The sequence below is a fragment of the Hemicordylus capensis genome, chromosome 1 (genome assembly GCF_027244095.1).
Source record: "Hemicordylus capensis ecotype Gifberg chromosome 1, rHemCap1.1.pri, whole genome shotgun sequence".
Classification (NCBI taxonomy): Eukaryota; Metazoa; Chordata; class Lepidosauria; order Squamata; family Cordylidae; genus Hemicordylus; species Hemicordylus capensis.
Genome location: NC_069657.1, coordinates 368,019,839 through 368,047,503, shown reverse-complemented (window position 1 = coordinate 368,047,503; position 27,665 = coordinate 368,019,839). Strand labels below are relative to the sequence as shown.

At 43.1% G+C, this 27,665-nt stretch overlaps 1 protein-coding gene across 1 annotated transcript in view; it reads right to left on the bottom strand.

Annotated features, from left to right (window-relative positions):
* Positions 1–21,806, bottom strand: part of LOC128340742 (uncharacterized) — a 54,854-nt gene extending 33,048 nt beyond the window's left edge. Inside the window, exon 1 of the mRNA XM_053286296.1 lies at positions 21,513–21,806. Within this exon, the coding sequence (XP_053142271.1) occupies positions 21,513–21,516 (4 nt within the window). The 5' untranslated portion in view covers positions 21,517–21,806. The remainder of the gene's footprint in view (positions 1–21,512) is intronic.
* Positions 21,807–27,665: the final 5,859 nt, after the last annotated feature.

The following is a 27,665-nucleotide window of genomic DNA, read 5'->3' as shown; positions in this document are numbered from 1 at the left end:
GGCCAAAATCTGACAATCCCTTATCGAATCTTTTTTCCAAAAGGGCTGAGGACAACACATTCATACGGGCCCTAGTGAATGCTATCCTAAACTTTAAAAAGTGTAGGGAAGCTAAATATTTAGCATCTCTATTCCCCAAAGGGGGCATGATACCAAAAAGTAGAGGAGAACAGGTCCTATTTCCCCTAGAAACAAGATTCTGGTGCTCAATGTTGTGGGGGTGTTGGATAAGTATAACCTCCGCCCTCTCATTTCCCATGAGTAGAATTTCAGAAGGAGATGGACCCATTTGCAATATTTTATTGTTGACATATGACAGCCAGGGGCTAGGAAAGGAGTCCCTCCATAGAAACAAAAATAGGAGGGCTCCCGAATATCCAAGCAAAGTTTAATCCATCTGATAAAAGTGAGCTCTCATGCTTTAAAGAAAATAGGAAGAGATCCAGATTCCAAACATAATGCTGAATAAGGTACACATCTGGGTATCCCAAAGATAGCCCTAAGGAATATTGATTGAACCATCTCCATCTCTGTTGTTACTCCCTGAATCCAAAGTGGGACCCCATAAAGTAATTGAGCTACAATCTTTGCTCGAAAAATTTGGAGAGCCATAGGTATATACTGGCCATCTGGAATCTGACTGTGAGGTAGGAGCAGAACCACTGCAAAGCAATGCCTCCCACCCCAAATCCCCTCAGACGTTCCAGAAGGATACTATGGTCAATAGTATGGAAAGCTGCCAAGAGATCCAAAAGGACCAACACTGCATCTGTCAATTCCCAATTGGAGATCATCTATCAGGCCGTCCATTGCAGTCTCCACCCCATTGCCCACCCAAAAGCCAGTTTGAAATGGGTCTAGATAATCAGTTTCCTCCAGGACCGCCTGAAGCTGGGAGGCCACCACCTTCTCAATCACCCTGCCCAACCATGGAAGGTTGGAGACAGGCCTGTAATTATTTTACTCTGAGTGATCCAAGGCAGGCTTCTTCAGAAGCAGTCTAATGATTGCCTCCTTAAGACAAGGAGGCATCCTGCCCTCCCTCAGAGAAGCATTTATAATCTCTACCAGACCCTCTACAACAGCCTCCCTGCCAGATAGTATAAGCCATGTCAGGCAAGGATCAAGAGGGCAGGTGGTAACTGAAACTGATCCAAGGTCATCACATAAGAGGAACTGCTGGACTCCTTGGCATCAGACTCTGTAACAATTATGGAGTTTGAATCTAAGTCAGCCCGAATATGAGAGATTTTGTCCACAAAGAACTCATTAAAAACATCACAACAAGTAATTGTTGGTTATAGCAATATCCATGCTATAAAGGAGCAAAATATAGTCCAGCACATAGGACACTAACCCAGCTGACTGAGCAAAGAAGCATCTTTAAAAACAGTGGTTCTCTTAAATTTAGCAGGGGCAGAGCAACTGTCCTTACCCAACCCCAGTGCACTGTCTCGCCAGTGGCTGTTGCTGCTGACTACCTTGCATTTCTTTTTAGACTGTGAATCCTTTGGGGACAGGGGACCATCTTATCTATTTATTTAGCTATCTATCTATTTATTTATTTATCTGTCTATTTAGCTATCTAAACACTTTAAGAACTTTCATTGAAAAGTGGTATGTATATATTCATAGTAACAGAGCACTGGAGTTGGACTGGGATCACTGCAGGGGGTGGGGGGCTGATTTTGAATCCCTGCTTACTGCACTCATTCAATGACTTGCTGTAAATAGCAATTTGTCTCAGGTCCTCATCTATGAAATAAGAGTCACTATCACCTACTGCACATGGTTGCTGTGAAGATAAATAGGAAAACTCTTATAATATAATGTTATGAATCTCTCATTAATAGCAAATGGGCATATTACCAGGCTATTAATGGATTGTTAGGGACTTAACAAAAATGCACTAGTACTAACTGATGTCTGGATATCTCTCTCCTGCCTGAAAGTGATGCCCTTCACCCAGTGGGAGGAGTATAAAAATCATCATTATCATCATCATCATTATTTAATACAGTGGTCTCTCGACTTACGAAGATAATCCGATCCGAACGCACGTTCATAGGTCGGAATTTTCGTAAGTCGAAAAGCGCATCCACGGAGGTCCGGAACACTCGTAAGTCAAGGAAACCGCATCTAAAAATTCGTAGGTCGAGGAAGCCGCATCTAAACCGGCAACGACTTCCGGTATTTTTTGTCGTTCGTATGTCGAAATCTTCGGATGTCGAGTGCTTCGTAAGTTGAGGGACCACTGTATGTCCATATCACCTTTTAACAAAAAAAAAGTTCATAAAGTGGTTTGCATAGAAAAAGAAATAAAACGGTCCCCCTGTCCCAAAGGGGCTCACGATCTAAAAAGAAATATAAGGTAGACACCAACAACAATCACTGGAGGGATGCTGTGCTGGGGTTGGATAGTGGCAGCTGCTTCCCACTGTTAAACATGAGAGAGTCACCACTTTAAAAGGTACTTCTTTGTTCAGTTAGCAGCGTTTTAAGCAAGTCTGAATTCAGATACACAGAGAACTGGAGAGCTGAGTGTTTCTATCCAGAGTTGGCTAAAACCAAAGCATCCTTGGGGTTTAGTTGCTTTTTTGGAATCAGAATTGGTGACTATACTGGCCGCATTCAGATGTAACATGAAATCAGATTTAAATGGGGTAGAGGATGGAACTCCATTATGTTCAAATTTGTGCAACCGCGGTTTCGAGCTGAAAGTGACCTGCAGTTTGCCTCACCAAACTCCAATTTGAATATTCAGTTCACAGTAAGGTTCGCTGCCAAAACCTGAGGTTTGGCCGCTTCACTGTTATGTCTGAACATGGATGGTGCCATAACCACGGTTCCATGCAGTTTCTGGAACTGCAACCATAGAGATGGTGCAGACCTGCCTGGAATCACGACTGCTCCATAACTGAGGCACCTCTCGTTGGCTGCCTCTCCAAGCACTTATTCCACCCCTCCTGTCACCGATCCAACAAAGCAGTTGCCTGGCAACAGGGACACCACCACACCCCAGCCCTAGCATGTCAGCCTGTCAAATGGCAAAGTCATGTAGGGATATTACCTCTCCCCACTCTGTCCCTTGCTCTCCCCTCCTGGTAAGAAAGAGATAAAGGGAATGGGATGACAGCATGGGCACTAAGTGCCTTGCTCCCTGAAAAAGAACCTACAATGATGTATGTTCACAAGCACAAGGACTCCAGATGGCAACCTAAGTAGGGCACTGCACTAGAGTGCTGGGTCAGAAACATATAGCAGGGCAGTGATACCCGGGGTTGGATTTAAATAGCAGCCCCAAACAGGGGTTACTGAATTACCACCAACAGCTCTCCCTGACCTGGTGACTGTCACCAAGAAGCTATCAAAATGTGCCCTCCCCTCTGCCAGCCTGTCTACACATTTGGACATGTCCACACTTGCTTGTGCCCTGAAACTGTGACCCCACTCTCATGTGGTTGCTGGAAACTGGGCAAAGGCGTATCTAGGGAAAATAGCACCTAGGGCAAGCACTGAAATTGTGCCCCCTGTCTAAACATCTGACACCCAACTTTCAGATAACATTACCATAATATCAGCTGAAAAATACAAGTCAAGCTCGTTAATCTTTTAATATTTCAAAAACTATTTAGCTGTGTACGTAGCCAGACCAAAAAGTGCTGGAAAACTACAAATTTCAGTATGCTGGGGCTCATGAAATACCTAAATACTATGTGGAGGTGTACTTGGAAAACTAAACAGAAGTGCCTGTCTAATTCTCTACTATGCATTGTAGCATCAGTATTACTTAAGTTTTAAAAATAAATGGAGAATTTGACTTTTCCCAGATACTCTGAAAATAATCAAAGGATATGCAGAGTAAACTGTGTCACTGCTTGGAATATATTCTAGTATTTCAGAAAGACAGTTAAAATGAGAGAAAGAGAGCAAGAAACTCCCAGTGGGCCCTAATACTAAGGATTTCACACTGATTGAAAGACAAACTCACCATTAATAGCCATATTATTAAGACATCACATTTAACTCACTTATCACAAGAAGCAAAGTAAGAGCAAATGAATACGATCCTAGCTCATAAGCTTCAGCTCAGTATTCACAAGCCCTGATTCTATGTACATAGTGCCAAACTGATTATGTGTACAGTGACTTAAATTAAAATTTTTAATTTTTTTTACCTGTAGCCCCTTTGGGGGGCTTCCTAAAGGCTGGGGGGGGGGTGTCCTGCAAAGGTTTCCCCTCCCCCCTCTGGTCTCTAGGGCCTCGCAGGGACCATTTGAGCATGTGCAGTGGCCATTAAGAATTTTTTTTAAATTGACCACTGAAAACAAAATGGCCACTGCACATGCTCAAATGGCCTCTGCGAGGATGGCCAAGGGCCTCACAGAGGCCATTTGAGCATGCATTGTGGCCATTTTGTTTTTGGTGGCCATTTTTAATTTTTTTTATTTTAAAAAATGGCACCCCCACTTCAAGTGGCACCTGGGGCATGTACCCTGCCTGCCCCATGCTAGATACACCCCTGAAACTGGGGCTCCCCTCTCTCATGATTCCACATGGTGGAAGATCTGCATATGGTGCAACACCAGTCCAGACTCAGGAATTTTGAATGAGAGTAAAGATCCATCCCTGTACCTGGTGTTTTCCAAGTCTGCACATACGGCAAGGCTCTGATACACAGAGCGTCCAAATCTCCTTTAGGTCCATGCAAGTCTTCCCAGGAGAGGAGGGGGTATTGAATTGGCAGCTAGATTTTAGCGAGCTTAGGTTTCAGACACCTCTAAATATTGATGCTGAGAGGCATCATTTCATACTGTGTAGGAGGAGGCAATGGAAAACCCTTCCTGTATTCTACCAAAGAAAACCACAGGGCTCTGTGGGTGCCAGGAGTCGAAATGGACTTGACAGCACACTTTACCCTTACCTTAAATATTAAACAGCATGAGGAGGTTCAGTTGTTACTAGACCACCCTGAAGTCTAGTTTATTGATACCTGATTGACAAATGAAATGAATAATTAATGGCTAAGGCCATGGCCCTTAAGCCTTCTTGTTTGTGCACAGGCCAAGCAGTTATAAGACAATGGAATGAGAAGGTTGAGGAGGACAAACATTCACTGTTAGGTCTGAAATTATTCTAGGCCAGTGTTGGATGTTGCTTACTGAAGACTGCAGCAAATAAAGAAGTGGTTTTTGGGGACTTTACGATAGGTAGCCATTTCCATATGTGAACAGGAAAGGAGAAATTGTTTGCAACTTCAGCAGCGGTGATCTCACATCCTTCTCTCTCAAGGGCAGGAAAATGTTATGCCTAGGAGCGCCATCATTAATTAGAAACCTCTCAGTCTGCTTCCCCACGTAAAATGGAGCCTAAGTATGTGAAACTGCATTTGCTACAGTCATAGCTTGTTACTCTGACATCTACTTTGCCTGCCCTATTGGTGCTCTTTCCTCAATGTGAAATTTTAGATGGCAAGGTCCTTTAGATTATAAGTCAGGCACCTGTCTTTTATGCATATCCCCCCAAAATGAGAGCTTGTGTGGGGTAGTGGTTAGAGTGCTGGACTAGGATAATGGATACCCAAGTTCAAATCCCCATTCAGCCCAATTCACTGGGTGACTCAGGCCAGTCACTTCGCTCTCTGCCTAACATGCCTCACCAGTTGTTGTGAAGAGAAACATAACCATGTACACCTCTCTGGGCTCCTCAGAGGAAAAACGTGATATGAAATGTCTCAGTAGATAGATAGATAGATAAGCACTGATAGATCTATGAACCAATCTATCAATATTTAATGTGTACATTGCATAAGGTGCATTCAGCTGTTATGGAGCACTCTGGTGCTCATGCTTACAATTTCAAATGTGGGGAGGAAGTCCTGCCCCACCACTGGAACTCATCCCCTCAAGTCCAGCGTTCATTCTTACAATCAGGGGATCAAGGTTGCTGCTCATAGAGACATCAGCCATCATGCTTCCCTTTTCAGACTGGCAGTGCAATAAGCATGAATGCCAGGCTCAAGGGGGTGAATTGGTGGAGGTGAAGGACTATGCGCTGTCTCTTGTCTCAATGACATAGGAGGACAGACTAGTGAGTCAGAGGGCTAGAGGGTCAAGGCATTGGTCATCTCTTCTCTACTACTCTGACACTATCCCTTTGATATGTAGATTGCTAATCTCAGGGATTTCCTTCCTTCCTTCCTTCCTTCCTTCCTTCCTTCCTTCCTTCCTTCCTTCCTTCCTTCCTCTTCCTCTTCCCCTTCCCCTTCCCCTTCCCCTTCTTCTACCCTTCCTTCTACCTTGCAACATGCAAGCTCCTCTCCCCTGCACCATGTGTGCAGAGATGTAGAATCCATCTGCATCCAGCTAGATAGATAGATTAGAGATTCCATCTCCTCACTTTCCTATCTAGAATGGAGTTCTCTAATAAATACTACTTATATTGATTTGAAACTATGAACTGGCTCCAAGTTACTTTACTCGCAGCATACACACATGCCTAACTAAATTCCGCTGTGTTGTGCCTCTGTGCACTCTGCTATAATGAAAAAGGATTTCTCTTACCAGAGAGTATTCTCAACATGAATGACAGCTGTGGGGTGGGACTTCCTCCCCACTAATCAAGTTGTACGTGTGAGCACTACGGTGCTTCATAACATCTAAATAGGGCTAATGTGGCTCAAAGATATTGTTCATGGCTTATGTGTTTCTTACATGCTATATCTTCCATCTTAGGCAAGGTTGAAGATGTGCCTGTAACTACATAAAGCCCAAATATGGTGGGAGGACAGAGTGGGGCAATTGCACTGCCCCACTCCCAGTTCTCCAACTCTCCAGCTGCCTGAAGCCAACCAGTTAGATGTCACATTCAAAGTGAGGGTATATGCAGAGAGCCTGCCACATGCAGGTTGAATCCATGTGATTTGCCACCCTTCTGAGAGGGAAGAGATGGGACAGCCCATTGTAACAAGGGACAGCTGTGATCAAATGCATGTAAATGTACTGTGTAACAGCTGGGGATGAAGACCGAGGAGGTGGCTACTGGGTTTGTGCAGTCAGATATATCCAGTATCGATATTGGAACAATATCGGCAATATCAGATATAACCGAAATAATTCAAATACTTCCTGGGCCGGGCACAGAGCATCTGTGCCTCTGGCCGTCCCACCCCCCGCCGCTGCCTTTTTCTCCCCACACTCCCTGCCCGGCTTTCTGGCTGGCTGGCCGGCCCACTTCTCCTCACTGCCTTCTTCTCACCCCCCTGCACTTTCAGGCTGGCAGGCCAGGCAGGTGGCCTGCTTCTTCTCCCCCCCTTCTCCCCCTGGTGTTTTCTGGCTGGCGGGCTGGCCAGAAAGCTGGCCCGCCTCCTCCTCCTCCCGCCTGCCTGCCTGCCAACTCCCGGCAGCAGCTGCCTCCTTCCACCAGCTGGGTCGGGCCAGCCACCACCTCCTGCTCCCACTGGCCGGCCCGGCCCACTGCTGCCTCCTGCTCCCGGCAGCTGGGCCAGCCCATCACCAGTTGGCATCCCTATTTTCTCCCCTGTCCCCAATGCTATCCTATCCGGCAGCTGCTTGCTGGCTCTCATAAGAGCTGCCGCGCATGGGATTAGTGACATTTAAGAGAATTATATATAAAGATGTTACTTAGAAGCCTATATCATATTGGAATTATTCGAGCCTCTCTTGGAATATTGGTGAAAATACTGGAATATTGGGAGACAAAATAGCATCAGAACTACAAAATAGTTCTGCAGCCTGTATTTGGCAGTTAGAGCAAGGTTTTTCCCAATTACAGTTCAAAAAATGACTCCAGTCTTCTGCCAGCTGCCTACCTACCTGTGTATTTATTCACTTATATAGCCAATTTAATTTATTTTACCAATTTAAAAAGCAAATGGTGGATTCTCAGATGTGATATCACTTTTCTGCTGCAATTCTCTGATGCTAGTGAAATTTTGGCATTAATTAAAAAAAACCCATTAAAAATCAAAGATTGACTGATTTACTTACAATTCAGTACACAGAGTGTTGTAATCCTCTTGCATATATGTGTGCCAAATTTCAGAGCTCTCTGCCCAGCCATTCCCAATTTTAAAATATGGAATTCAAATATTCTATGGGGAATATTTCCAATTTTTATCAGATTTCTGATTGGAAATCTGATAATGATATGATATACAATATTGGCAAGGATCACTAAATCTAATTCCTATACTTATCGGATTGGATCCAATTTGATCATATATTTTAGGGGGTGCACAGACCTAGTGGCTACTGTGGTGTAGGATGGGGAGAGAGTGGAGTACAAGGGCCACTGAAAGATGTGGAACAAAACAGGCAGAGACCTGACAAGCAAGAAGCTGAAAAAACCCTGGGTGGTGATGTTGTAGGGGAAGAATGGCCATTCAGTCCCCAAATAGCAAAGCAAAACCAGTTTGGTGAGAAAGCAGCAAAGCAAGAGGTCTTGAGACAGTTCTTTAGTACAACCAGAAATCTGATAAAAATGGGAAATATTCCTCGTAGAAGATTTAAATTCTATGGATTTATTTAAAGAAAAGGTTACAAACAAATGTGGAAAAGCCTACAGCCTAATTTTAGCTGTAGCTCATGGCTGAAGAGAGAGGCCAAAACAAACAGCCATTTCTGGAGAGACAAAATGGAGACTAACTCTGGAAGAATAAAGAGGGGAAATGTCCAGCACTTTTATTCATGGCCCTAAAACTCCCCAGTGGTCACTATGAGACATTGCCCTGAGAGCTGATGTTGCCAGGGTCCTAGCTCCAACAGATGTAAAGTTGGGAAAAGGAGCTAAGATGAAAGCAAGTCTGGGGCAAAACCTAACAGAAGTCTTAGGGATATGCTGGCAGGAAGAGAGCTGGTAGGAAAAGGAAGCTTGGAGGGCTGTGGGGCTGTGTGCCAGGAAGCTAAGAAGGCCTAGGTTTGCCAGGTCTAAAGTCTGAATTTTGACATGGGAATTCTACCAGCTGTGGCTTCTGCTGTCAGTGCAGCGTTGTCACTTGCCTCTCCTAAGAGGGCAGCAGAGGCCCAAAAAACTGGGGATGAGCAGCATTTTTTCTACACTTAGATTTGAACTAACATGCTAGTTCTTTGGCTGTCAGTTTTTTCTAGTAGAACATAGACAGCTACATAACCAGAGGTTATTCCTAACTGACTGTTTCTTGAAGTCCAATAAATCTGATAAATTAGTTTTGTTTTGGTAGTGGCACAAGTACTTTAGGTTACTTATGAATCAACAGCAACCATGCTTGGACCAACCCTCAATCCACATCATCATCATCACCATGTGGAAAATGTTTGCTCCCCTCTTTCCTCAGCTCATTTAACTTTTTGGCTGAATAGCCCAATAAGGAATCTAATATAAGCTTAGTAGAGGTTATCCATTTTGTTTGCTTAGCCACTGAGGGACAGGAATGAGGGTGTGGGCCTGTTGTATGGAGGACATATGAATCCGTTTCTCCATGCCCAGATGTACTATGGAAATATTATTACTTCAGAGTCATGTGCTCATTTTTGGTCAAAGGCATGGCTTGCAATATGACCAACCATTGTTTAGTTTGGAGGGTGAAAGGGGAGGGAGGAAGGGAATGCTTCAAATGATGCCAACCCACAGTCTGCTTTTGCTGAGTGAGATGAATGTACAGTGCTTCAAACATTTTTCGGTCTGTGTTCGATCAAGCTTTCAAGCATACAGGGACAGGGAGCAATATGTATTTTCAGTGATGAATGCCTCTCCCTGTGTGAACTCACTTATCTTGGACCACAAGGTGATGTCCTGTTTCCAGTTCCTCATAGGAGGCACCAGGGGGCAGGAGAGAGAGGGCAAGCACCTCCCCTCCCACCCGCCCACCCCACCTCCGGTCACTTGCTCTTACCAAGTACCTATTATTGGATCTCCATGGTTACTTGAAGGAAAAACACTTTTCACTTACACTCAGAGTGACACTCTCTCTCTCTCTCTCTCTCTCTCTCTCTCTCTCTCTCTCTCTCTCTCAGTTTCCTATGAGCACCTTTCTGCCTTGAGCACCTTTCTTATGAGGCAAGACCACAACACCTGGGGCTATTTAGTTTAGAAAAAAGACAATTGCGGGGAGACATGGTAGAGGTTTATAAAATCATGCATGGGTGGAGAAAGTGGACAGAGAGAAATTCTTCTCCCTCTCTGGTGGCATCTGGTGGGCCACTATGTGAAGCAGGATGCTGGACTAGATGGACCTTGGGCCTGATCCAGCAGGGCTGTTCTTATGTTCTTATGGGATCATTTCTGTCTGTTGGTGACAGAACTGGAGTGGGGAAGAGAACTTTGGGGCTGGAAGGTAGATGATAGGTTCCCTTCCAAGCAGGCCTGTCCCAAACTCAGCAGTGCCTGAGGTAGTTTAGTGAACCACTGTCCCCACTGTGAACTCCATGCTGTGCAAAGTGTAGTGGACTCCAGGATGCACCCACGTGACCTTGCAACCACCCTTCCCATGCACCCTCACAAGCTTCCACACATTCCCATGCACAGCCCCCTGCCTCCCCAATGCTTCCCCACACCATGTGTGCCCTCACAAGCTTCCCCCAATCCTCCTCACACCCCATGTGACCTTCTTGCCCCTGCATGCCCTTGCACGTCACCACTTCTTGCAAGATCCTCCAACCCTTACCGCACTTCCTGTGTGCCCTAGGAAACCCTTATCCAACACTTAACTGGTGGCAGCTGCTCCCCCGCCCCGAGTTCTGCTCTCCCTGCCATTTGCAAAGGCAAGGGGCAGGACACGAAGCAGAAGGAAGTGTGGGGCAGCCCACACACTTTCTCCCTTTTGTGTCCTGCTTCCTGCTTTGCAGGGAGAACAGGAGCAGTACGGTAACCTTCTAATGTTGATGTTAATAAGGCAGGCACTGGAGGAGGCAGGCCAGTGGGTGTGGCACACTTGCATGGCTCCACCACCTGAGGCCTCTACTCCACTCTGAATCATTGCTGGGTGCCCCTCCTTCAAATGCACTGACATTTAGCTCTCCCCCATAGCCTCCCATCTGTTTTTGCAATGGAGGATCCATAGCAATCCTCCCTGCCAGAGGAGGCATGCTCACTTAGAGGGAATCCTCCCTCTAAGGCATGCTCACATGTTCATGCTCACAATTTTTTTTTAATGTCTGCTCAGAGAATTTTAAATCCCACTCAAGTTGAATCAGGAAGGCCCCAATCTGAATGCATGTGCATGCACACTGCCTTGATACTGCCACCCAGAACAAAACTCATTCCTCACACAGATGAAAAAAATTAGAGAGAACGCTGCTCTCTACCACCAGTCCTTGGCTCGCATCCCCTGGAGCCTCCTCTCCAGGAAAACATTCTCCTCTCCAGGAAAACATGGCTTCCACCATGGCTTGCACGTCTTTGTTATGGCAACTAGCCATCCAGCTTTTGAGTCAGGACCAAATTATGCATTATGCTAAGGCCATCAAAAAGCCTCTGGGGGCCTGATGCTGCTTGGGTCCACAGTGCATGGGAAGGAGAATTAGTATTTTCCCCTGCACCACTTTCCTGCCAAATATATCTCCCCAAACAGCCCTTTCCCTCCATAGCAGACAAATAGTACCCAATTTTTTCTTGGAGAAGATAGCACAGGGAGAAACTGTTAACCACCCTCCCCATGTCCCAAACTCAATTAGGCCCCCCATGACTGTTATTTATTTTAAGGGGTGGGCACTTCTGGTCTACCTTTGGTCTGAAGCCTGGCTACTAATGTCTACTAAATCTGAAGCCTGTCTACTAAATCTTCGCAGCAGATTTGCAAGGTGTTTAATTTGGGGATTAAATGGGAAAGTCCACATGGGGTCAGCTCCTCTCCACAATCCCTGCAATCTTTTTCCTGTGTGTGTTCCTACAGCTTGCTCCAGGTTTTTTCTCCAACCAATCACAGGCAAGAGACCTTTTTGTCATCGTTAGTTTCACAGAGGGAGCAAGAGGGAGCGTTTGCGGAGTGAAATTGCTGACAAATGTCTCTGGAGAAGAAATGTGTCCCTCGAGAATGGAGAATGGGAGACAGTGTGACACTTAGCTAGGCACCTGTTCGTTACTGCTGCTGCTGCTTCTGAGCCTTCGCCCTCCCTGTGGGAATGAACCACAGCAACTTCTTGCCGGAAGAGCGGGAACCAGAGGGTTAAGAAGCAGTCATCCCAGGTGGCTTGTCACGGAGAGAAGGGGCTGCTGAAATTCACTGAAGCTTTTGTGCAGCTTTCTCTCTTTTTGCCTCTCTCCCCCTGTGCTACTACAAGGGGAGCAGAATGTGGCTGGGGAGAGGAGGAGGAGGAGGAGAAGGGGGAAGAAGCAGCTTCATGAAGGAACTTTCTGCTTGTGAGCTGAGAATCCAGCATAGGCGTGCATCCCGGCTCAGAGACTTTAGTGGGAAGAAGCAGCTGCTCCCCCACAGAAGCCTTTGCAGAAAGCTTGCATTTTTCCTGGTGTCTCCAAAAAAACCTCCCCCACCCCAGTGATCACATACTGCCTAGTGATGCAGAACCAGCACCCTGCATGCTCCTTCGCTCCTCCTCTTGTTCCCTGGCGGCGGTGGATCCTCTAAGGAGGGAGGGGGGCGTTTCCCCCTCCCCTTGCCAGCCCCCTCGCTTGGCTTTCGGTTGGATTTAGACGGCGTTTTGCTCAGTGCTTGGGAGATAGGAAGTAATGATAGCTGGCACCCATACTGAAGTCTGTGTCCACCCCCACCCCCAGTGCTTGCAATTGCAAGTCACTCAGAGCAGACAACACAGCTGTCAAACTCCCCTTTATTGTGTTTTGGAAAAAGCTGAATTACTGCCAATGGCCACTCCAGACATCTCGGGAGAAGCAGTGGCGAATACCAGAAAGCTCGGCCTAAAAAAAAAAAAAAAAGAAAAGCTGCTGCAAATAGAGGATTTTTTTTTACCCTGGACATAATTCGGGCCAAGCAAGAATTTGCAGTAATTCTTAACAGTAATTTGGGGGAATGCAGAGTTGGGTGTGTACTTGTCCCTGATAGTCTGCAGGGACGTCGGGGTAAAAAAAACCTAATATGTGCACTGGCATACTCCTCTCCGGAGTGGATTCGAATTAAAAGCCCTGTCTGTAAAGCCTCCTGGTAAAGAAGTCCTACAAAAGAGAATTAGTGGCCCTAGATATCGGTGGGAAATGTGAGCATTCAGGGCAGGGAAGGGGGTCATTCAGAGAAAGTGGGTAGAGGGGTTATATTGGCCAATAAAAAGATAAATATATTATTTATAATTTATTGATTTTAAACTGCTTGTTGGCAATTGTATTAAGTAATGATCTATTGTAGCTGGAGATGTCAAATTTCTATCTGTTATGAAACTACTAAAGACAATGGGAATGATTCACTACTCAGGGGAAAAAATACAGTTCTGTCTGCCAGCACCTGGAAATTATAACTGAATCATAAACTGGAAACTAAAATAAGACAGCATTCCTCTAAGTTTGCTGACTTGAAAGTTAATCCTATCAAAATCAATAGGAGAAAATGTGCTGAGAATGTGTGTTTGCCAAGGGCAGCTCCAAAGGAAAGGCAAGGGTGGGCAAGCGGTGTCTCTCAATTTTGCCCTCTCCCATTGGTCCCCACATTCCTGTTTCAGAAATCTAACATGAGGGGTACAACTTGTACTTGCCCCTTCTGTGCCCCCCCTCTGTTTTTTTCCTGGTGCCCCTGCTTAAGTTCTTCACCACACCAAGTCAAATCTGCAGAGGAAAGGAAAAGGAGGCATTTTTAAAGCAATCCTGTCTCTATTGAACTCCACACTAAGAAACATTTTCGCTTGTAAGAACATCTATTTCCCTCCACTTCTGCTCTGTTTGTATATTTGTGTCTATAATATACAGCTGCTTGGGCTTCACTCACTGGCTGACATGAAACTCCCAGACCAAATCACAAAAGATAGAAACATGCCATTTTGCAGGTAGGTTCCAGACCTCACCCACACTTCCAGAAAAATAAAAATAAAAAAAAAAAAAAACCAAGGAAAAAAATCCTTAATTTCCCGGAAAATGTAGGAAAAACTCTCCCATCGGAAAAGCATGCGAAATGATGTTTTCCAAAAAACTTTGTTGGTTTTCCCAGGTATTTTTACAAAAAGGAAGTCGTAACTTTTGCAGAATGAAGAAGAAACAAACCAGCTATATTGTTTCAGCTCACTGCATTTCAATTCATGTCAGATTTCCACAAAACACACTTAATAAATCGAAAACCACAAATGAGTTTAAGTGCTAGAGACATCAATACATTTCACTAAACACATCAACCCTCCTGGGCATCAGCTAGCAATGAGTGGAAGGAAAGTGCATGCAGGGACATCATAGCTAGGTGAGAGAGGGCCCGTGTTCACCCCTTTCCCCAGCAGACCCCCGGAGAGAGGGAGATAACGAAGAAAATAGGGAGAGGAGGAGCGGTGGGGGGAGCCTCAGGTTCTTTGTACCCATCCTCTCAATTATAGTGCATGGTCCTTTTGTAGTACAAGAGGACTGCTTGCAAACTGCAAGCCCAGTTTACTAGTATAATTTAAAAAAAATAAATCAAAAAGATGCTATAAGTATTTATTTATCTATATAACATTTTTCACCAAAATTTTTCTCAAAGTGGTTTACATAGGGAGGGGGGTGGAGAATAATAATAATGAGAAGGGCTGTCCCCAAAGGGCTCACATTCTAAAAAGAAATGCATGGTAGACACCAGAAACAGCCACTGGAGGGATGCTGTGCTGCTTTTGGACAGGGCCAGTTGCTCTCCCCACTGCTAAATATAAAGAGAAACGCCACTTTGGGTGGTGCCTCTTTGCCCAGTTAGCAGAAGTCTCTGAAGCTGTCTTATCCAAAGGAAACTTAGTACTGCCCCTGAAACTTCTGTTGCCTGGGGAAGGGAAATCATGAACCGATCTAATGCCTCCCTGTGTGTTTTATTAATAATTGGTGAGGTTTATGATGACTTTTAAAATTCTGTATATGTTGATTGCTTTTAATGTCAGAAACCACCTTGATCTTTATTTAAAGGAAGACAGAACATAAATATAGGAAATAAAGAAATTTTGTATACAAGCTAATTCACGAGAATGGTGTAGTGTTGGAACTAGGACCAGGAAGAACCGAGTTCAAATCCCCATTCAGCCATGAAACTCACTGGGTGATTCTGGGCCAGTCATGTATCATCTCTCAGACTAACCTACCTCACAGGGTTGTTGTGAGGATAAACATAACCATGTATACTACTCTGGGCTCCTTGGAAGAAGAGTGAGATATAAATGTAAAAATGAATAACAAATAAAATAATATGAGAACGTTACTTTTTTTTAGTACAAATGAAAATTACTTATAATTATTCACTGTTGTGTGTATATGTGTCTGCAAAAGTTCAAAATGTTAAATGGGTCTTCCTGACATGAAAATATAGTATTGAGTGATTTGACAAGTTAATAGTAGGTGGTTTGCTGTGAAAGGGTTAAAATATTGTAAGAATACAGATGTGATCATACAAAATGCTTATTGCTGTGTTACTTTAAATACTAGCATGCTTCCTGAATAAATTTGCATCAGATTTGATGAAAGTATTGTGGATTTTAGTAAAGCTCCCTGCAGGTTTGGAGCAATATTCCAAGAATTACCGTATTTTATGGACTATAAGACTCACTTTTTTCCTCGAAAAATATCCGCCAAAATTCAGGTGTGTCTTATATGTTTTAACAGTTTAATATGTTAAAACTCTGAAAAACTGGATTAAAATTAAGGTGCGTCTTATAGTCTGTAGCGTCTTATAGTCCGTAAAATACGGTACATCTTTCAATCCAAATCCCACTATTAACAAAAATTCAGTGGCAACCCTTCTCTCTCATTCCAATCTTTCCTCATTATGGGCATGGTTTATGTCTAGAACTTGATCTATGATCAAGACATTTTGGTTATGAATATTGGGGGTTTTGTGCTCGGTTGTTATTACATAGTTGGAAAACTTTTGAAATAGCAGAGGATCAGGTTGTTAGCATTTTCCACATTGCAGACTAGCAGCCTAATCATAAAGATGTTTACAAGGAAGTAAGGTCCCCTGAGTTCAACAGGAAGTACTCCCAATTTAGTGTGCATAGAAATGGAGCCTAATTTTTTTTAAGTCTGCCTTCTCCATGGCAACCGTATTCCCATTCATTTTAATGGAGAAGAGAGGTCCACACATGAAGAGGGTTGTCCTCCCTTTTAGGACAGTAAACCATTTATTTACTATATATTTTTCTGTGTAAACTGTGTTGAAAAGTGTTATATAAATATTCATAAAGAAAAGTTGTGCCATCGAGTTGGTGTCGACTCCTGGCGACCACAGAGCCCTGTGGTTGTCTTTGGTAGAATACAGGAGGGGTTTGCCATTGCCATCTTCCACACAGTACAAAACGATGCCTTTCAGCATCTTCCTATATCTCTGCTGCCGGATATAGGTGTTTCCTATAGTCTGGGAAACCAGCAGGGATTTGAACTGGCAACCTCTTGCTTCCTAAGCAAGTTACTTCCCCGCTGTGCCATTAGAGGCCAAATTTGCCAATGGCCACATTTGCACATAATGTGAAACCGGAGGTAGGCTTTACTGATGACCAATAAACCCATTTCCATGGACTGGCAGCAAAGATAGTTTCTAGGATATGCTGGGAATGTATATGAAACACTAAAAAGTGGCACCACAATCCTGTACCTCCTCTACAAAGTTCTTAAGTGAAAATAATGACAGAGTTTTTGAAATTCTTGGTGTTCTATATGACATTCTCTGCCTGACATCTTTTCAGAAATAACTCCCATTCATATTTACACTCTGCCTTTTCCTCCATTAGTGCTTCATACATGGTAGATGTCATTCATTCTTAATCCTGCCAATATAGACATTAAAACTATACATTCGCTGGAACGATGTGAGGCAGCAACTAGAACTGATTGTCAAGAGCTTAAACACAGAAATAAATCCTTGTAGATTTTCAGGATTTCCTGAACAGGAAAGACACTGGGGATTTTCTGTAATGATTTTGGAATCTCTATAATCTGTCTGTCTCTTAAGAATGTCTACTGGTTGTCACTTTAAGCATGGTTAAGGTTTACTGTTGAATAGTTCAAGGCATTTAGGCTACCATATTTTGAAAGCAAGGCTCATAAATGCCTCAGCTCCAGAGTGGAAAGCCCCCCAAATAACCAACTTCTTGTTTAGTTTACCCCCTTAACTACTGCACATCACATATAATTCTTTGTGCATTTGGTTAGATGTCATTTTTCATCAAATATTTCTCTGTCACTCCAACCCTTGATAGTTGTTGGGTTTTTTTAATAACTCAGCCAATTTACTTGTACCAAGTAGCATGGGATGGCAGACAGACATGTAGTGGACAAACTGCATGACTAAGGTAGCATAACAAAGGGTTGTTATGGAAGATGAAGTCCATGCCCATACAAGTAGAAAGGAGATGCACCAGGAGCGTGCCCATCATGATGTCATATGTGGATGTCCCAGTGCTCTCCCAGCTCATCCCTTTATTGCATGGGGGTGCTACTCATCCAAACAGCAGTTCTACAGACTATCTAAATATTTAAACAAGTGTCTGGGTTGCATGTAGAGTTGCCATTCAGATGAGCAGACCCTTCCACGTAATAAAGGGCCCGACTGGGAGGCCATTGGGATAGTAGTCCTTGATAGTCTTTGATAGATAGTTGGTAGTCTTCAAGTTATTCATCATTATTCATTATTATTTAGTATCGGAGTATTTTAAGTTATATTGCCTGTAACCGTTGATTATTGTAATTGCTGGTTGGTCGTAGACTGTAATAAATAAATGAAATGAAATGGGTTGGGGGGGGAGAATTGGAAATTTTGCGGATGATGTCATGATGGACACACTCTCAGCACATCCCCTTTCTAATTGTGTGGTCTGGTAAGGTATTGCCTGAACTGGTCCAAAGTTAGGTTTTTATCAAAGAAAAGCAAATGAATAAGCTGATTTGTACAAGAAAAATTCTGAAGCATCTTTTGCAGCAAACCATAAGAGCATAACGGTTTCAACATAACAACAGTGAAATGCATCTAGCTAAACCTGGCTATACTGAACTGATACCTTATGTATCAGTTTCTTCCAACTTATATATGTTCTTTTTTCCTCTGATGATGCCTTGTTTTGTTTTTGTTTTTGTTTTGGTTTTAGCGGCCTCTCGTCACTCTCTTTCTCTTGGATTTTCTTGTTCTTTCTGTCTTTCCTCTGCCTCATTCTGGTTTAAATAGTCTGATTCTGACCCCCCCCCCTCCAAGATTTTGACCAATCAGAAGTTTGTTGCTTAAACTGTAGTATCTTAATTATCTCTTTGTCTGGTATCTTAAGTTTTTGTTTCCCAGGCTGACCTTCTGAACTTCCTAGGGGAAATAACATTTTGAACCTCCTAGAGGACAAGAACTTCTGAAGCTCCTATAGGAACTGACCTTCTTAATGCTGAACTACAAAAAACCCCTTAGGGGACTAAAAATGACGAACTCCAGTAATTAGGTAAAAAAGCAGAGGCTAATATTCTCCACAGTCCTCTAGTGATGGGAGGAGGACTGAAGGCTCTTTGTGAAGCCCTCTTCAGCTTGCACTGAAGGCTTATTTGTGCAGAGAACCAGGTATAAATGGATGAGGAGGTGAAGGGATTTTGCCTCTCTCCCCTCCCTCCAAAACTCCTTTCCACTTGTATACATATATTTCTGAGGGCTGCAGTGCACAACCCTCAGGAAGACAGTTATGCACAGAGGAGAGCTGATCTGGTGGTAGAAGGCATGACTAGTCCCCTTAGCTGAGCAGGGTCCACCCCAGAGGCGTATCTAGGGAAAATAGCGCCTAGGGTAAGCACTGAAATTGCGCCCCCTGTCCAAACATCTGACACCCACCTTTCAGATAACTTTACCATAATATCAGCTGAAAAATACAAGTCAAGCTTGTTAATCTTTTAATATTTCAAAAACTATTTAGCTGTGGACGTAGCAAGACCAAAAAGTGCTGGAAAACTACAAATTTCAGTATGCTGGGGCTCATGAAATACCCAAATACTATGTGGAGGTGTACTTGGAAAACTAATGTCTAATTCTCTACTATGCATTGTAGCATCACTATTACTTAAGTTTTAAAAATAAATGGAGAATTTGACTTTTCCCAGATATTCTGAAAATCATTAAACGATATGCAGCATAAACTGTGTCACTGCTTGGAATATATTCTAGTATTTCAGAAAGACAGTAAAAATGAGAGAAAGAGAGCAAGAAACTCCCAGTGGGCCTTAATACATTATCAAGTTTTTCTTACATTAACATGTAACCTTAAAATGGATCCTACTTTATCCATTCTACCATCTGTAAAAAGCTCTTTCCTGACAGACTTCAATGAAGTCTTCCTATAGCTCTTTGATAAGGAAGGGGAGCAGAGAAGATTCAATTCAGCTCCTCATTACTCCTTAGGAACAGCTGATAAATGTTATTACTGATTATCTCAACAAGCTGTGCATGCACAGACCCTGATGCTGGACCAGACTGGGAAACTGCACCCACTCAGCATCAGTTTGTATGCATGATCCCCATCCAATTCAGAATACCCATGAGAAAGCCTGCTTCTCAGCACGTATGGTCCTCAGCACTGGCTCATGATGCCAGATTTCTAAAGATTGCACTAGCCTGGAAATTTGGGGTAAGAAAAAGACTGACCAATATAAAGCACCACTTTGGAAGGGCATCTGTTAATATAGGAAATCTATATTGTGATCCATCCAAAGCAAAGCATGTTTAAGTTATATTTATTTCAATGGATGATTAAGCACATCCTTATTCTTATCTATTGAAATCATGAATATTAACTTGGAATGGATCTTCCCACAGAGCTTTAGGCAACAGAAATAAGTGTGTAATTTTTCCCCCTTAATGCTAAAATCACACACTGAAAATGTGCTATTTGTTCTCCATACATAAATCGGCAGCAGTGAGTCACAATGCTGAATGCCAGTCCCTAGTTCCTGATTGCAGACAAAGCCACAGATGCGTTACAACATCTGTATATGTTTGCATGTAATATTTTCAGCTTCTTAAGGAAGTTAAAGTATGCACTTTTGAACATATGTGGCGGCCAGCTTTAAATTCAGTTAATGAAAGCTGCCTTTGATGTATTATTGAAATGCAGCTGTTACAAAGATAGGGGTGAAGTAACCAAATGGTGGAATCATTTCTGTAGCATCAGATTCAGAGACCCACAGGGCACTGGGGGTGGGGTGGGGAGAGATGGGGGATAAGACCATTTTTTAAAAAATAAAATAATAAATGGTGAATTAGGAATTCTTATTTGAAAATGACTCAAGTCCTAGCTGCTCTACAATATCCATTTAAATGTCTGCTGGCATGGAAAACAGATCATAGTTAACTGCACATGCAATGAAAAATTCACAGGAAAATATTGGCGGTTTTTACACTCATTAAACTGATGGCCCTGACTGACAACTCTCTCTTTTTCCTCATGAAAAAATAAATTGTATAATATTAGATGGGAACCATACAACTTTCATGGGGGAAATGAATTATATAATGTTGAATAAGAAGCAGAACATGCAGCACCAAACGACGCTCCCGAATCCCTCATCAGAATGAGCAGAACTACACATCAAGCCAAGAAAAACAAAAAGTGGGCAAGTCTCAAGACAAATCCGAAGAAGAGCAATCACCCCCATCCACAACAGTAAATGTACTCCATAGAGCATCAGAGACCAAAACAGGTCCCACACAAAGAGGGCTCCAACAATTCCCGCAAAGCCTGGTGAAAGCGAAACAAAACTCTCAATCCATCTTTTGAACTGAGCAAGGACAATGACATGGGCTCTGTCAATTAACTCCCATATAAACTGAGAGACCAACTTTCATGACCAACTCCCCACCACCTTGCAGACAGCAACAAAGGCTTTCTTATAGCTATTTCCTTATGCAACTCAATTCAGCTACTGACTCCTGTCTACATACCAAGATAATCCCAGGGCAATCAGACTGAGCACCAGAAGACATAATAAAGGAATGGATGCCAATGTCTCTTTTGTTGTTCACACTGAGGATAACAATAGTTAAAAGAATCCTCTGCTTGGGTCTCAGTGGGCACACAGAAAGAGGCTGAGATATATAATGGGGGAAGCTGGGACTGAAGTCTATCCTAGTCACTAGGTTTTAATACATAATTAATTGTATGTTTACTTTACCTGTTTTATTCTTTTATTTTGTAAGCCTCTCAAAGAACAATTTGTAATGGGGCAGCTATACAAAATTGTTGCTGTTCTTTTTAGGTGGTGGGACCTTTGCAGGCAAGATTGAGGATTAATCCTGTAGGCTGCTAGTCATCCATTTTGAAGCTAGGGCAAGGCAGATAGCAATGACAATAAAATAAAAAAAGTCCCCTTTCCTTGTCAAAATCTAATGCTTTAATCATATTATCATTGGCTGGCAGCCAGATTAAACTACTCACACATTGATTAAGTGCTGTCAAGTCAGTGTCAACTTTTAGCGACCGCATAGATAGATTCTCTCCAGGATGATCTGTCTTCAACTTGGCCTTTAAGGACTCTCAGTGGTGTATTCATTGCTGTTGTAATTGAGTCCATCCACCTTGCCGCTGGTTGTCCTCTTCTCTTTCCTTCAACTTTCCCCAGCATTATGGACTTCTCAAGGGAGCTGGCTTTCCGCATAATATGTCCAAAGTATGATAGTTTGAGCCTGGTCATTTGTGCCTCCATTGAAAATTCTGGATTGATTTGTTCTATGATCCATTGGTTTGTTTTCCTGGCTGTACATGTTATCCTCAAAAGTCTTTTCTAGCACCAAAGTTCAAAAGCGTCAAAACATAGTCCCATCAAAATGAATGGGACAATTTAGTCATTACCAATGTATCCCAATAATTTCAGTGGGAACTACTCAGGAGTAATTGAGTCTTGCTGTCAGCCACTGAATTAAATGAAGGGGAGAGGATTCACCCATGAAAACTCATTTGTGCCATAGCACAAGTGTTACCCTCCTCTTGGATTTCTGCCATTGGCAAGAACAATGAAATCAAGATTCAAAGCAGTACAATTGGCCGAATGTGCTTAGGACATGCTGCTATCCTGTTCTGTTATTTTCCTTGTCAGTAGTGGCTAGATCACAAAGGCCAGTCATTGCCACTCAGTCCCCTACACCAGTTAATCAAATCTCACATACATGAGCTGAATAAACTTCCAGAGGGAAGTGTCTAAGAATGAATCACGTTTGAGCTATGGTATGTCCATTAGACTGGACACCAGCCCATTAATTAAGCTGTCCATAGACATATTGTGTCTGTTGTTCTATTTTATTCTCCACTTTAATAAAATGAGGGACGGCAGCCTGAAGATAAATGTGTTTCTAAACTGGAGTTGGGCTGATGTTTCAAATTCCTTTTAGCTGTGAACAATGCCATGACTTCACACATTGGCCACACAGTCGAGAAGGGAAAATATCTATCACCAGAAAGCTGCATCCAGCAACATGCACTCAGCAACTCTGCTGATATATATAGAAGGTTCACATTGTTCACATTGGGAATACTTATTTATTAGACGTATATGCTCTCTTTGTTCAGAGAACTCAGAGCAGCTTATGGAGAGGAGGAGGGTGTCCCTGGCAGTTCACAGACAGATGAAGCTGAGATGGCAGCAACATTAGCCAGAACTAAGGTTAACCAGGGTTCCCTTTTCTCCCGGAATCTGTGGCTTGAAATGGGCTTCCAATCCTGAGTTAAGAGGATCTTCTTAACGTTCATTGTAGTTAGGTTTCATGCCAATGTACCACTGAATTAAGTTTAAGGCAGGAGGAAGACTTTGTTCCAAGTGTGGAAGGGGTTGCAGGGAAGTAGTCTACATTTCCAAGACTCACTCTTGATTTGTTAACCACAGCTATACATCTATACCAAGATCTTTCCTAGGTCTTTCCAGCGGTTGTTGGACTACAACTCCCATCATCTCCAGCTGCAATCAGCTACAATAAATTGCAGCTGGGGGTGAAGAGAGTTGTAATCCAACAACAGCTGGAGAGCCTCAGGTTAGCCACCCATGATTTATACGGTTGCACAGTGGCTATTAAGGGAAAACTGAAAATTTCCCTAACATGTCCATAACAATGGGCCCACTGTGGTTTTTACAGCAGTCACTCTGGATAAATGTGGAAGAACTTCCAGAGGAGCAGAGAAGGTGCAATTGATGACCATCAGGAAAAAGAACAGTGTATGAAGAGCAAATGTACAGTATGTGCTGGACAAATAAATCCTTTTTTTGATTTGCTTTTCTGACTGTAATTCTCCATTTCCACAGATGAGTTGAAGCATCTGGAATTCTCAGGTCCCCATCCAAATCTCCATGAGGTTTCTGACTAATGTTGTTATGAATCACTTTAATATCTGAGAATACACAACTGTAAAAACTGCATAGCGCCAAAACATAAAAGTCATCATGAAGTTTATTTGGAGCAAAGTATGATCCAATAACATATATGTCTACATTTAAGAAGGAGAGGAGGAGGAGGAGGAGGAGGAGAGAGAGAGAGAGAGAGAGAGGCATCCAGTTGCCTTTTTAAAGAGGTCACAGAACTCCCACTGACATCTTATATTCCTTGATTCTGCAATAAAAGTAGTTACTGTTATCAAACAGCTGTTGTTCTATCTCTGCAATGTTCCTAACATAACCCCTAATCATATAGCAGAGAATAATGTAAACAAGGTAATCTGACTCTGCAAAAAAAGGGGGGGGGGTAGAGTTTCAAGGGTTTAAAAAAATGTTTTTTAAGGATTTCAGCACATTTGTCAAAATGAAGAGGTCTTCTTGAGAATAAGAATGAATTTGGAAAAAAGCACAGTAAATGAATGACAATGTAATAAGCCTATGTTCTTACATAGAGAGATTTTAAGTTGCATGGATTTCAGTAGGCAATTTAAGCACATGCTTCACTCTCTGTCATTGAATGTCAGGGGACTTTAAAAGCACAATCTCTTATTACAGAATCACTGGCTGAGAGTTATTAGGATAGGGCAGAAGCCTTCCTTGTACCCTGATGTTCATGGCTCTGGCAATGGAAATATGCTGGTAAAATGCTCCTCTGCAGGACTGCAGCTAGGTAATTTTGGGCCCTGGACCTAATGAGTTTATCCCCCCCCCCGCCCACAAAATAAGCATCCTCTCTGTATATATATATATGCATATATGCATTCACCACAAACCCACAGGTCTGGGCTAGAGTGCTCAGTGCATTCAACCGAAACAAACAAGCAAAAAACTATGCAAGCCCCTATGGATTCACACAGCTCCTTGACCATTCACAGATTTATTTGGACACGACGCATGTCCCTTCCTCCACAGTTCAAATACAAACCAGCTTGGACATATAGTGCATTTGTAAAGGGGGAGGCGGGAATTAAAGCCACAATACATGCACCTTGCTTCACAGCTCTCATGCAGACTTTTTGGATCACAAACCAACTTGAGCATAGTGCATTTGGAGGAAAATATTGTTTGTTTATTCAGATGTAACTGTTCTACTTTCACTATGTGTAAAGTACTCTATGGATAGAGATACCACTTTCTGGCAGCTTTACTGCTATAGGGAAAAATTTATTAAAAGTCACAGGATTGAGCAATTTCCTTGAAATAAAAACACACAGAGTCCTGCCATCATGGACTACATGTTCACAATTTCAGAAGTCCAAGCCCAGCCATTCCTGAAATGTAAAGAATTGGAGAAAGGGGGAGGGGTTGCACTTTTAAAATGAAGGCAATAGGCAGATTCCTCTACATGGGGATGGAATGATGGTCCATGGGGCGGTGCGGTGGTGGTGCTTCAGTTCCAGGAGTTTTTGTAATTTTGTTCTTCAGTTCCAGGAGTTTTTGTAATTTTGTGCCATAAAACAAGTCACTTCTAGGACTTCTAAAAACACACACCACGTTTCTTAAAACTTTAAAAAAATCATTAAAAACCAGTGGATTGACTGATCTGCTACAAATTCAATACTCAGAGTCTTGCTAACCTGTTATACATCTGTGCCAAATTTTAGAACTCTAGGTCAAACCATTCCAGAAATATAAAAAGGACCCTCTTTTCCCTTGGGGAAAATCATGGGATCCTCTAGGAGAATGGGCACATGGACCTGACTCCCAGGTCAGGGCCAGAGAATAGCAGGGGCCTAATGGTGCCCCTGCTCCTCTGGCATAACTGTAATACTAGCACAACTCTACCAACCAAGGACCCAAAATGAGGAGATGACAGGAACATGTCAAAGATGTGACAGAGAGGAGCTTACACTTACTATGGAGTACGTCTCCACTGAACTCAGTACTAAGAATCCATTCTAACCTTCTTCCAAGCCTTCTTAGGATGCTTTACTTTGGCTCGATCACAACTTTATTTTGCCATCGACTTGGATGAAATATTAGTGGCACCACTGGCTGCTGTCCAGAGCTATCTACACCACAGCTATGCACATGTCTAAGTTTTCAGTTTTCTCTTTACTGATCTTTCCTGCCTACAAACCCATTTTTGAACTTGTTGACAAAAGCAATGTGAAGTTTTGTGCAGGGAGGAGCTGAAGAGGAAACAGATGAACATAATTATTTACCAATTATGGTTTGGGCACAATCCAACCACACTTAAGCAACTAAAATGCTATTGATTTATATGGGAGGGGGAAGTACAACACACACACACACACACACACACACACACACACACACACACACACACACCCATTTTACCTGTGGCTGGATTATGCCCTGTGGCTGGATTAGGCTGATATATTATTTGATGTAAGTGTCATTTCATTATTCATACTGGCCCACATTCTGTGCAACACTGTGTCAACCTTGTAACAGACTGTGCAGAATTGTGCAAATGCAGTTGTGTGATAGAGGGCCATTGCACTACTACAAATACACACTGCAGTGTGGTGTAGTGGTTAGAATGTTGGACTAGGACCAAGGCGATCCAAGTTCAAATCCTTATTCAGCCATGAAACTTACTGGGTGACTCTGGACCAGTCATTTCTCTTTCAGTCTAATCTACCTCACAAGATTGTTGTGAGGATAAACATAGCCATGTACAATGCACTGGACTCCTTGGAGGAAGAGTGGGATGTAAATGTAACAAACAAACTGTGCAAATGCTCTGTTACAAGGCTGATGGAGTGTTGTGCAGTTTGAGAGCCCCTATGCTGGACTTTCAAAACAACTATTTCTATTTATATAGAACTGAGGATGAATGATGGTATCCAATGAATTAATGAATAAATGTTAATGGTATCACATGATTACCAAGTTAAGAGTAAATTAAAAAAAAAACCACTTAAGTATCCACAATATTACTGAGTTCAATACACTTCTAAGCAAAGCAGGAAAAACTCAAACAGATATTCCAGTTTGCTAGAAATGCTAACATTTTCAGTTTCCAAAACAATGACATCTGGTTTTACTGGTGACTAGGGATGTGTAGGGAACTGGCTGGTTTGGTTCGTATCTAGACCGGATTCAAACTGACCTGGCCTAGTCTGGATATGGGCTCAACCGAACTAGATCTGGTCCAGTTTGGCCTTCAAACGAGGCTGAACTGGTTCATGGGCTGGCTTGATGGGTATACTCGTAAAGGGGAATCCAGTGAGGGGTCCCCTTTACAAGTACAGGACATTCCCTAGAGTAAAGTGGGGGGAGAGAGAAAAGGTACTTTTAACCTTTAAATTTCAGGTAATAGGGGCAGCAGGGGTGGCGCAGGCAGCAGGGGAGACATCAGCGGTGACAGGGGCTCCTCCAACCCCCCCAGCTGGCCTCCCAAATGACAGCCTGGGCCAGCTGCAGCCTGCTTTGGGCCTCTGCACATGCACAGAGGCCATTTTTGTGACCTCTGTCCATGTGCAGAAGCCATTTGCATCACCACATTATTTAGGTGGTGATGCAAATAGCCTCTGTGCATGCATGGAAGTCATGAAAATGGCATCTGTGCCCGCGCAGAGGCCCAGACCAGGTCACAGTCGGCCCGGGCTGCTATTTGGGAGGCCAGCATGTGGGTTGGAGAAGCCGACACCAATGTTTCCGCCGCTGCCATGGCCGCTCCCCCAGTTGCCTCTGCCACCTGAAATTTAAAAGTAAAAAAGCACTCTTTCTCTCACCACCCTGTACTTGTAAAGGTGAATCCTCACCAGATTCCCCTTCACAAGTATACTCCCAGAACTGGTGGTTGGTCTGGTTGATGCTCAGGCTGCCCAAACCAGCAGAGTTTGATGTTGAGCCTGGCTTGAATCAAGCCAGCTCATACTTGTGGCTTGCCCCTGCTGGGAGATCATACATGGATCTGGATACTAATATATTCCCTTGGGAGGGTAATATGATTATTGGAGTCATTTGTAAGGAATGAATGTTGGTCTAAATGTCCATTAACTAGCAAAAACAAATGGTGGGGGGAATGAAAAAAAATGCAAAATGGAAAAAACCCCACCATAACCTTTCTGGGTTAAAGGACTTTTGGACCATTCCCCACAGGTGCTGGTCATATGTGCACATATTTTTGTCTGATGCATGAACCATTGGCACATAAAAATGTTTTGTGAGCGCAAGTATGGAAGCATAGATGTAAA